This window comes from Strix aluco, chromosome 8 (assembly GCF_031877795.1).
Source record: "Strix aluco isolate bStrAlu1 chromosome 8, bStrAlu1.hap1, whole genome shotgun sequence".
In the NCBI taxonomy this organism is placed as follows: Eukaryota; Metazoa; Chordata; class Aves; order Strigiformes; family Strigidae; genus Strix; species Strix aluco.
Genome location: NC_133938.1, coordinates 28141831 through 28153424, shown reverse-complemented (window position 1 = coordinate 28153424; position 11594 = coordinate 28141831). Strand labels below are relative to the sequence as shown.

At 51.0% G+C, this 11594-nt stretch overlaps 1 protein-coding gene across 1 annotated transcript; it reads right to left on the bottom strand.

The window, feature by feature from the left end:
• Positions 1 to 2335: 2335 nt before the first annotated feature.
• SEC22B (SEC22 homolog B, vesicle trafficking protein) lies at positions 2336 to 11375 on the bottom strand. The gene is made up of 5 exons (XM_074832824.1): positions 11212 to 11375; positions 10803 to 10912; positions 5230 to 5390; positions 4754 to 4900; positions 2336 to 4361 (listed from the first exon to the last, which is right to left on the bottom strand). Exons 1-5 carry the CDS (start codon positions 11284 to 11286, stop codon positions 4207 to 4209), a joined length of 648 nt encoding a protein of 215 aa, XP_074688925.1. The 5' UTR covers positions 11287 to 11375; the 3' UTR covers positions 2336 to 4206.
• Between the last annotated feature and the right edge of the window lie 219 nt (positions 11376 to 11594).

Below are 11594 nucleotides of genomic sequence, written 5' to 3'. Positions count from 1 at the left end.
GGATTGAGAGCTCCGCAGAGGGACAGAGACCCCAAGGGAGGGACGACAAGGACTAGGGTGCTCAAAGGCTGAACTCCGAGCCCTGCTGCACTGGCCATTGCTGCCCAGGTGGTTATCTGGCATTGGGTGCCCCAGGCAGGCACTTGCCCTGCTGCAAGGGTGCTGGCACAGCCCTCTGCACTGCTGGGATGTTCACCCATGGCAAAGCAGCTGCCAAAAAGCACCCGGGGTCAAACTCCTCTGGAGCCCCAGTGGGAAAGATGCTAAAAGTGGGTTTTTCTGAAAACCAGCCAGAAAGAGGGGTTTGCGAGTTTGAGGAGCTGGTTCAAAGTGGAGGAAGCAGCTGGTGCCCAAGTAAACAGAAACCAAAACCCTGCAGCACCCGAACAGCTGCTCCCAGGACTGGTAAACAGTGCAGAGCAGGGCTGCAGCCCGTGCTAGGTAAGATCTGGTTTATATTTGACACAGTGGCCAGAGCACCCCGCCAGCCTTCGCCATCCTGCCGCACTCTTCCTCTCCGCAGTGCCGTGCCCCACCCGTGGCAGGTTTAGCAGCATCTGGGAACCAGCTCTGCCTGTCTGCTCTTGCTGTTTCGCATTTCAGACGCTCTGGGAAAAAAACGCCACCCAGCACCAGCACGCCTGGCAGTGTAGCCACCCAGCACAGCCCTGTGGTGGGCCAGGGTGGGCACAGCCACGCACGGTCCCTCCAGCACCCCCAGCCCTGTGGACACAAGGACACCCAGGGGTGCCCAGACCTGAACTGAGCAGTGGTAGCCGCAAGCACAGCCAAAACCAACCGCTTTTCTGAACAATCACTCTGGTGACGAGGCTCGTCACCTCTGCTCACGCGATGAGCAGAGCAGCAACCAGGGCACCTTGCAGCATCCTCTTTTCTTTTGCACCCTGTTGCTCTCTGCCTGAACCCCAAGTCAAGGGTTTCCCAATGGCAGTGGGCATGCTGTGGGGCCAGGGAGAGCCCAGCTCTGCCCCCCAAACATCCAGCGCAAGGGGCTCGGGTGCCGCAGAGGTGCCTGGACTTCGTGCTGCTCCCAGGTCCCGCTCCCCTCTCTGCTCCGCATCTGCCTGGTGTGGGACAAGACCGCTCGGCCTCTGCCAGGTTGAGGGGACCAAGCACAGGAACCGGGGGGGAGGAATCCCACAGGCAAAGGCTGCTCCAGAGCCTCTGGAGGCAGAGGGACAGTTCAGGAACAGAGATGAGGTGGGTGTTGGGCAGAAGGTGACTCGGGCAAACCCCCTGCTGGGGAGCGTCACCGTCCGGTGGCAGCGTCCCAGTGGCACGGTCCGAGAGCCCTTGCAGGCAGATGCCCGCGTTCATGGGCAGGCAGCCCAGGCCCAGCGAGGCTGTGGGGGAGGCCAGGGCCTTGCAACGAGGCGGGGGTGCCCTCAGGAGGAGCCCCGTGGTCTCCCCAGCTCTGGGCAGGGCCCTGCGCCGCGCAGGCACTGCCACCTGCAGGCAGCGGCCCCGGGGCCAGCTCTGGGCCCCTGCCAGCAGCAAGCGCACAGCACCGGGACTCCCGAGCCAGCAGCAACCCGACCGCTACGGCCACCCACTGCCACGGCTCGCTGTGGAGGGCACGTCCCCGAGCCCACGGGTGCTCGCCCAGCCCAGCCTCGAGCGAGCTATCGGTTCACACGTGGAGAAACCAGCCGTGGCTTCTCCTCTCACCCCGAGACTGGAGCAAGGAACCTCACGCCTGGCTGCTCAGGAGGTGCAGGCAGCCCCCAGCAGAAGAAAACCCAGCCTACAGCTCCCTCACACAGCACATCAGCCTCACCTGGGCCCTGGGCGGGGGAGGAAGAGGGGCTCCATTTTGAACGCCACGAGGGAGTTGCTTGTAGTGCTCCCTGGAGCTCCACGCTGGCCTGCGGGAGAGGAGCCTTCCTCGCCTTCGTCTTTAGGCAAGCAGCATTTGCAGCTCCATGCCCTGTTAACACTGATGCACACCATGGGGGACACACGCCCCACTCCCGGTTTGTTCTGCTTCACGTACCCCCACGGGAACAGCATTGCCACAAAACCGTCCACAGAAAAACCTGCCCACCCACCTACAAGGTTCTGCCCGTGCTGAGGCAGCTGCCTGCCCCCAGCCAGCAGGCAGAGAAACATGCCAGCAGGGAGAGACAGCTGCTATAAGCAAGGTATAGTCTCTGCCAGAAAATGGCCAGCATCATGTTTTTCAACTAGTTCTGCCTCCAGAAAGGTGTCCTTATCCCAGGTGCCTTCAGCTATGGGGCCTTTACCCGCTTGTGTCCCTGGAAGGAGAGAAAGCGTCCTACGAGATCACATAAACAAGACACGGGAAACTCCACGCTGCAGAGGGGATTTTTCAGAAGCATTTATTTCACTGCTGACACTGGGGCTGCAGGAGGCAACTGCTCACCAAGCTGCCCTTCGCTGCAGAAATATCACTCCCCTCAATCACGACAATCCACGTATGGTCGGTGTCTGCTCACCTTCCAGCACCTACATTACACAGACCTACATCACTGGGACATTCATCTGTTAGGGACACCACTTAAAATGATTAAAAATAATGATAATAATAATAATAAAGCAATCTACAAAGTAACACTTGGAGGCATCATGCAGAAACCAGATGATTTTAGACTACATGGCAGATCAGGTTTGCTACGTTTATTGGTGGACGAGTGCTGCTTCCCTGCCAGTCCAACACGGTGCCAAGCTGGGTAGGGTTCCCAGACAAGACAACAGTTCCCTGTTCCCTACCCAGTGGCAGGAAACACTTCCAGGTCACAGTTTATACTTCCAGAACTACACAAGATTATGTGCTTGTAAAAGGTGCTCCGGAGTCCTGAAACTTCCTTCTGTGACACTGCCTGCTTCCTACCAAGTGGCAGACACTTGAGTGCAGAAGAGTGCCTGAGCTGTGGGTTTTTTTGTTGTGTTTTTTTTTTTTTTAAATAAAAACAAAAGTTGACCAGTAAAATGTTATTTTTAGCACAGGTGGACCAAAACAATAAAAAACAAAATCACATTACACTGGAAATATATAGATTGGCCCATAAGAAGCTATATACTATTGCCCCATAATGAGTTTTTCTTCACTTACAGTTTCAACTTCCCAAGTGAGGTAGGGAGAGGGTGACCACAGGAAAAAAAGGTGGTGTTTCCAAAGGATTCCACTGCTTTAAAATTATCCTTCTGAATCCTTCATGTAAAGTTAAAGTGTTCTTTAAGGAAACACTGCTTTTCTTCACAACAACATTCAGAGTTTTGGTTTTTTGGTTGTTTTGGGTGAGGGGAAGAGGGAGAAAGAAAACAAGCATCCCAGAGATGAAATGCTGGCAGTTTTGACACATTTTGGAAGGAAAGCATAGTTATAAAAAGGAAGGAAATAATGTAGTGAATCTGCAGATAGAAGGGAAAAAATAGAGTCCTGACATAGTTTGCACTGTGCCCGCTCCAACAGCATTGAATTACACACCCTGTTCACATGGAAACATACTGTCATACACAGCTGTCAGGAGAGGGGAAATGGACACTTATAAACCTGTAGTTTAATTTTGTAGGAATAGGTAACACAGAAGCCTTTCATTGCCCCTCCTAGTACTAGACAGAATGTATTTTAAGGCATAATTTAACATCCATTTCTTCCTAAAGCAATTTAAAGTGTAACAAGCCAAGATGTCAGACAGAAAATTCAACAATAGCTATTCTGACAGAGGTGAAAGCTATTATATGTACAGTGCAGTATTTGCCTTCAAACAGGTGAGTCTTGTATTTAAAAAAAAAAAAGGAAAATAACTGCAGACCCAGATTCTAAAAAAGCAAACATTGCTAACACAAGGAATGTTCATTAGAGTCCAGTTCCCACTAGAGCTACTCAACAGGAGGACGTACAAGGTGATTATGCTAAACTGCACAGATTGACTGTTCCCAGAGTGCGGCCCGAGAAGGGGGGGCAGAACCGTGGGAGGCCAAACTCTGCAGTACCCTAGTGCAAACTGCCTCAGAGGAAAAGCCTGTAGTCAACAAGCCTTTACACCTATTGTTAGGCTTCACTAAGAGGTGTAGTAGTCACGTGTCACCTAACAATTCCAGGACACTCCAGTGAAGGTGATGGTCCTGTGTGGATTCTAATGCACATCCCCCGTGAACAGTGTCCTGCACACATACACCTGCCAGGCTACCGGCTTTCCCTCTTCCGTGACTGCAACCAACTCACAGCCACCAGAACCTCACATAGACAATTAACATGATAAAAAACACAGCTACGGCTGCAAGTTTGGCGTAAGTGGAACGCATGTTCAGGTACTTCGCATCCTGACGGTACTTCTTGGACAAACTGGACAAGCTGTTGGCCTTGGAATCAAGAGCTGTTAAAGGAAAACGGGAGAGAAGTTAACCAAGATTAACCCAACCAGATGTTCCCCAAATGTTACATTAACTGTACAAGTTTCTCTGGAGCAGCTGGGAGCACAGCAGTTTCACATGGCAGCACGGCCTGTGTCTATCTGTAGCGCTCTAGTGCTTGTCCTCCTGGCACGAAAGCCACCCAAGCTGGTGAGATGCTGGTCTCACCCAAAAGAAGCACCAGTACCTGCCAGGTGCTTCAGGATGCAACTGATCCAACTGAAACACCTACTGAGTCCACCGCTTTCCTCAGGAGGCTCAGGGATTAGCAAGCCTTTCCCTCCGGTATGCTCTACCCACCCAGGTGAACAAGGGGACAAGGAACCATAAGCCAAATATCGGACACTCCCTGTACCTGAAAGTGCCTCTCCTCGCTGTAAGACTTCCTCAATGTTGGCCACCATAATCCTCTGCACATCCTGCAGCTCTGTGTTGATGGAGCCCAGGTTCCTCCTCGCCCGGCTATCAATGTAGAGCTTCTTGGTTTTCTGTATGTAGGTATCTGGAACAAGAGGGGGCTATCAGAGGGAATCTCACCTAACACAGAGCAGCCTGGCTGCCAAAGGAGCGGGAGCATTGCTCAGACAGCCAGCAGACTGCATGTAAATATTCACTGGAGTGAGGCCAAAAGGCTTAAAGCAGGAAATCTGAAACAAAGGACATTTACCATTTCCCTACCACTTCTATATTCTGTTGCTTAAAACGCCCACTTCTCTAGTGCCAAGAAGAGGCTGAACTGTCAATTCCATAGGCCAAGCTGGAGAGGAGCCTGTGGCTGCTGCTCCCCCCAGCTAGAAGTGTCCTAACTAGCCACAAGGAGAGGGACCTCACCAAATTCAATGAAGGAATAGGGCCTGGAGACTGTTGGCACCTTCTTGCCATGCTGCTCATCAAACTCTGAATGCAAGTCTTCCAGATATGCAAAGGCCAGTTTCTTGGGGAATGCAGCTTCACACAGTACCAGGTAACACACTCCTTTCTCAATGATGTAGCTAAAAGAACAGCAGACAGAGCATTAATCAATCAATTTTGAATCACAGAATAGTTTGGGTTGGAAAACACCTTAAAGCTCATCTAGTCCCAACCCCCCTGCCATGGGCAGGGACACCTTCCACTAGACCAGGTTGCTCAAAGCCCCGTCCAACCTGGCCTTGAACACTGCCAGGGAGGGGGCAGCCACAGCTTCTCTGGGCAACCTGTGCCAGTGCCTCACCACCCTCACAGGGAAGAATTTCTGCCTCATATCTAATGTGAATCTACCCTCTTTCAGTTTAAAACTGTTACCCCTCGTCCCATCCCTACACCCCCTGATCAAGAGCCCCTCCCCACCTTTCCTGTAGCCCCCTTTAAGTACTGGAAGGCCGCTATAAGGTCTCCCCAGAGCCTTCTCTTCTCCAGGCTGAACACCCCCAACTCTCTCAGCCTGTCCTCACAGGGGAGGTGCTCCAGCCCCCTGATCATCTTCGTGGCCTCCTCTGGACCCGCTCGAGCAGGTCCGTGTCCTTCTGATGTTGGGGGCCCCAGAGCTGGACACAGCACTGCAGGTGGGGTCTCACGAGAGTGGAGGAGAGGGGGAGAATCTCCTCCCTCGACCTGCTGGCCACACTTCTCTTGATGTACCCTGGGGTATAGTTGTCTTTCTGGGCTGCGAGCGCACATTCCTGGCTCATAGTCAGTTTTCCATCCACCAATACCCTCACATCCTTCTCCGCAGGGCTGCTCTATCCTATCAAACCTATCCTATCTATCCTGCTTTATCCTATCTATCCTATCAAACACCATCCTGCATATCTTTATTCCTATGAGGCAGTAAGAACTGGGTACAGGGGCTTCCAGTTTGCCAAATCTGGATCAGGTGTAAACCTTTGTAGAAAGTTTTTTATTATTTATTTATTTATTATTATGCTTATTATTTCTTTACCTAAAATAAATTTTCCTGTAGCCTTAGACCCTATATTTGTGTCAACAGCCCTGAACTTTGACTTCACTGGAACAAAATTTGACCAGTGAGTATCATTAGCTTAACAAAATACCAGCAACAAGAGAGTTATAATTTTGGAGTAAAAAAGGGAGGACACCCTCCCTCCTGAAGTCAGTGGGAGGGGAGCACAAGAAAGTTTGCCAGCAGACTAAAGGGGAGCCAAGCACAGCTTTAAGACAACACAGCACAGCCAAATACCTGAGGCCCACAAACAGGGAACTCTGCTCTGAAATTAGGACACACACAAGAATTTGGTCTCAGCATGCTAAAAGGCCACCCAGTGACTGCCATCTCCTGCCTTCCATTTTGGAGGGCTGGGTGTCCCCTTACCCCCCAACACCAGCCTGTTGGGTATCCCAACATGCTGGGTGGGGTGTCGCTATCCACAGGCATGACCTCAAAGGCAGCTGGGGAAAAATATTGATGCTGGATGGGTTCTGGTGGTTTCCCCTATAGGTTTGCCATGGGTAAGGATGACTGTGCTACCAGCCCTTCGGCTGAGAGGTTAGGAGCTCCAAAACGTATGCTGGAACAGGAGCTGCTCTTGCTGTGCAGTGCTGTTTGGTTTGTTCTGCAGCTGAACGCACAGAGAGCTCCTCTTCTCATCCCATCCCCATTGCACCTAATCTTTGTTTATTCGCAGAGGTTTAGTGCTGACCTTGTTTCAGTGTGAGCTCCAGTGCATCCGTCAGCACTGAGAACAGGGGCCTCTTATTAGAATTCGGCTAAAAAGCCTACTGAAATAAGGGATAAGACAGAACCAATTTTGAGGTTATTTAGGCTTCACTACAACTGTCTGCTGCTGCACATTCCCAACTACATTTTCCTCCTCATTTAGCCAATAGAAAAATAAAGGCAACAATATTTCCACCAAAAACAAGGGAGCAGAGACAGTAGATAGCCCTGCATACACTTTTGAACGTTTATCTATATTGTTCTAATTGGTGGAATTTAAATGCTACTTTTATGCTACCTTCTTTTGACTTTCTGCATAATACCATTATGTAGCGCTCTAGTTAGCATAAAGATTAACAGTGTATTAAAGAATTGATCCTGTCACGAGGGCACTGTAGGTTATACTCAGTGTAGTTAAATAAGTAGCTTAAAATTTTGTTAACAGCTGCATCAGGCTTAGTAACTTCCCCCTCACACTGTTTTTCCAGATACCCCACTGCTTTGAATTAACCACCCTCAACTTGTTTCTGGGCTCAGGAGTATCCATTTCTCCTCTCTCTATATGGCCTGTGTGCGAATCCCACCAGCCTTCAAATAACAACCGATCCACTCCAACCAGAAGCAAGAAACTCCAGTTACTATAATCCATTCCACAAGTGTGTCCCCACGAGCCCATTTTTATGTCACTCAGCTTGGATGGCATCACTGTGTAAGACTAATCCTACAGTACAACATGTCTCTCTTCTTCCCTTACCCTTGGAAACCTGCTTGGCAGCTTGGAGTTGCTACAAATCATCACCCGGAGCTTGATTTAGCCACTGTCATGACCAGCAAGACTTCAGAAAAAAAATCTTATGAAATAAGGAAAACTTGCATCAGATGTCAATTCTGACAGTATTGCCCAAGAGCTGCAGCAGCACTCTCAAGACGAGAGCAGTCTGAGGAATATGCCCCATCAGTGCGGCTCTGTTATGTCTGCTCAGGCCAGCTGGTCCTGCCTGGAGCTCTTCAGCTGTATTTCCCACTTGCTTCTCTCCTGGTGTGATATTAGATGTGTTGGATGGAAGGTTGATCTGTCAGCACTGCAGACAGCAAGTACACCTCATTCTGTCCTGGATTCAGATGATTTTGTCAACCTCAGTTCCACATCAGAGCAGAGCTCCCGCACAGCTGGGCTTCTCGGTTGTACGCTTTGTGTGTGCCTCCCAGCTCCAGCACAGCACCCGGTCACGCCAGCTGCTCGGCAGTGTACGCGCACAAGGGGCAGGTGTTGCCGTTTGCCACTGCTGAATTCTGCACTCTGATTACTGCACACTCAGTACACCCACTAGGTGTACTCAGTGTCTTATTATCTTGGACATTTTGAGAGAGAAAAGCTTTATCGTGGTAACAGTGGCAAAGGCCAAGGGTTGTTGTCAACATGACAGGTAAGAGCCACTTCAGCCATTCATCAGCCAAAGGTCAACTACTGACTGACAGCACAGACTCCAGCAGTGTTTCTGTACCTGCACAGCTGTGTACACCGAGTGCTGTAGCTGAAAGGGTGACATAGCTTTTGGAGCCAAAGTCTAAATGTTACATTTGACAGAAATCACCTCAGCGGTCATAGTTTAAGCTTCACATTTCAGTAAGACTAGGCTCTTCTCTGAATTGATCAAGCTAAAAATATTCAACATCACCTCAGCAAGTTCAGCAATATCCTTAGCCACACTTGCAACTCTCGCACCACAAAATGTTCTATCCTGGTTTGTGCTGCCCTCAGCAGTCAAAACTCTGATTTGGCAGAAAAAAAATGGCGTGTGGGGTTAACGCATGGCCACCAGTCAGCATTATTTTAGACTCAATCTCAAACATCCCCGTTTCCTCCCCTTCCTGTACTGTTAGCACAGAAAGTTTTCTGAGCTGAAAGAATTCTTTTTATATAGGTCCCGCCCTAAAAGAGGCAGCAGTTGAGTGCGTTTCAGTAGCAGCTGCCAATTCCTGTGGAACTTGTCTAGAGACTAACTCAACACAGCAGAAGAAACGCTCCTTTCCCCACCTATCTGCCAGGCAGGTAACCTGTCAAAACACAGGCTTGCCTAAGTCCACCCACCTTGTCAGAGCTGGTGACATTACAGCCACCGTTAAGAGGCTTCAATTTCCCAGGCACTGCGAGTGGCACAGCCTTCCCAGACATTGCTTCACCAGTGTCATGGAAGCAACGCAAGAAGGCATTTACTAGGATCTGCACAGGATCACTGCCAGTCAGAGCTACACCCATGCAGTGCCATGGAAACATTTAAGATGAGAGACTTTTTAAATTCTAGAAAGTTTTAACTTCTAGAAACAAAACAAGGCAGGGCAGCACTTTGCAGTTAACTCTAGCAACAACACCCAAACCTGACAGGAGATAGGGATAGCCAGACTATTTTAATCAGTGCATCCTCTGACCACTATAACTCCCTATCAAAGGCAACCAAAAGCCAAGAGGAAAAAAAGACAAAGAACCTTGTTGCAGTTATCATATGTAAGCCAACCACAAGAACAGCTGCCCTCTAAACTTCATGGCTTCTGCCAAAGATTGCCTTTCAAAAAACTCCCGTTCCTGTCTTTTCATGTTGCTGAATCCCTGAAGAAAGGGACAGGGCAAGAAATTTGTTAAAGGGTCCTTGTTTTAGAAGCAGAGACCCAAAGCCAACCTTGCCCTGCATTCAAAGGCCATCTCCCACTCGCCCAGCCACAAACACGCACCCGGTCACCAGAGGGATCCCGCTGCTAGCAGTGTGGTGGAAGAGGTGCCAAGCATGGGAAATCCTGGCACATCGCTGGCAAAACTGCACATATCTATCTCGGTGATCTCATGTGGCACCTGATCTCAGAGATTTCTAATGTAATTATTTCTGCTAAGAGCATAATGCTGATTCTTGACAAGATCTTGGGCTTGATTAAGTTCTCAAGCATTATTCTGCTAGGTAATTACATGTCACATAAAGAAGCATTTCCTTTCTCAAACATAAGCTTGCTCTCCTGCCTTTCACTGACTGTCAATTCTTCCTCCTGCCTTTCCAGTTCCCTTGCTATTGATTAGGGAGTAAGGATGTCTGACCTGCACTCTCTGTAAGTTTTCAGTATTTTATATTCAAGCTCCCTTATTAGTGTACTACTGGAGAAAGGCAAAGGTGTTTTGAGAGTTTCCAAACAGTTTAGAAAATGAATTAAACACACCCAACACATTTAGCAACAATAAGACTGAATCTACAGGATGAAAGACATTAAGGAAGTAATAATTAAAAAAACCTCAGAGATGCACCATGTGATGTGACGCACGAAGAGGTACGCTCTCACAGGATACACAGAGATGAAAATCTTTTGCAAGAGGAGGTCACGGTGGTACTGCCAGACTGTTTCTACCAAGGACATCTCTTTTTAAAAAAGATGAGACACAGGGGATACAGAAGATGTGCTGAAAGCATCTTAGAGGGTGCAAACAAACAGAAAAACCTTAAAAGGAACAGAACCTACATTGTTTTCAGGAAAAGCAGAACTATGAACCTGGCTGAAAAACAAGTGTCAGACAGCAGTGCCAAGAAGTAACAACTCACATGCTCTCCCCTTCTAGCAGCTATTGCACTTCAGCTAGCAGGGCAGACAGTTCAATAACTCACCCTCTCTCAGGCTGCCCAGTTTCTAACACCCTGACCCAGAAGTGCCTGCACTTATTTCCATGGCGGCCCAAGCCTGGTCCCCCATCATGCCTACAGATACTTACTGGAAAGCCATGGCTCCTGCTTCCAGAGTGCATCTCGTGGGGGACTGCTCGTTCAGCTTGCGGAAGAGCTGCTTCGCCTGGCTCTGGTACTGCTGCAGATCGCGGCCTGACTGAGAAGGGAGGACAGGCTGTCAGGGGCGGCTGCTGCCGGAGGAACACCACCACCACCCCCCCCGCAGGCTGGGGGACCCCAGCGGGGCCCCGAGGAGGAGGAGGAGCTACCCCCAGCAGCACGGAGGCAGCTCTCTACCTCCCACCCGCGACCACTGGGCGGGAAACGCTTATGCAAGACCCACCCGGCTTGTGAGAAGGGACTGCGAGGGTCCGGCTGGGCCGCCCCCCCGCCCGCTCCTCCCCGACACACCGGGCCGGACGCCCCGCCCGCGCCCCCCTCCATGCGCGGCCCCACCTGCTCGTCCTCCTGCATGGAGGCGGCCAGGGGGAGCCCGTCCGCCACGCGGGCGATCATCGTGAGCAGCACCATCTCCGCGCCCCGCTGCGGCCCGCCCGCCGCTCGGCCCCGCACCCGCCCCTGCCACGGAGCTGGCCGGAAACTGGAGCTGCGACATCCGGTCCCGCCGCTGCCAGCTGCGCCGGCACTTCCGGCCGCGCGCCGGGAAACCGCCCGGGCGGCAACACGGCCCCGCCGAGAAGGGGCCGCAGCGGGGGGAATGGGGGGACGCCGCAGCTCCACCCCCTGCATGGCCACGCCCCTCCAGTGCAGCACCGCCCATGCGCAAAGCCACGCCCCCCTCGCTTTAGCCACGCCCCAGTCTCCACCCCACCCAATAG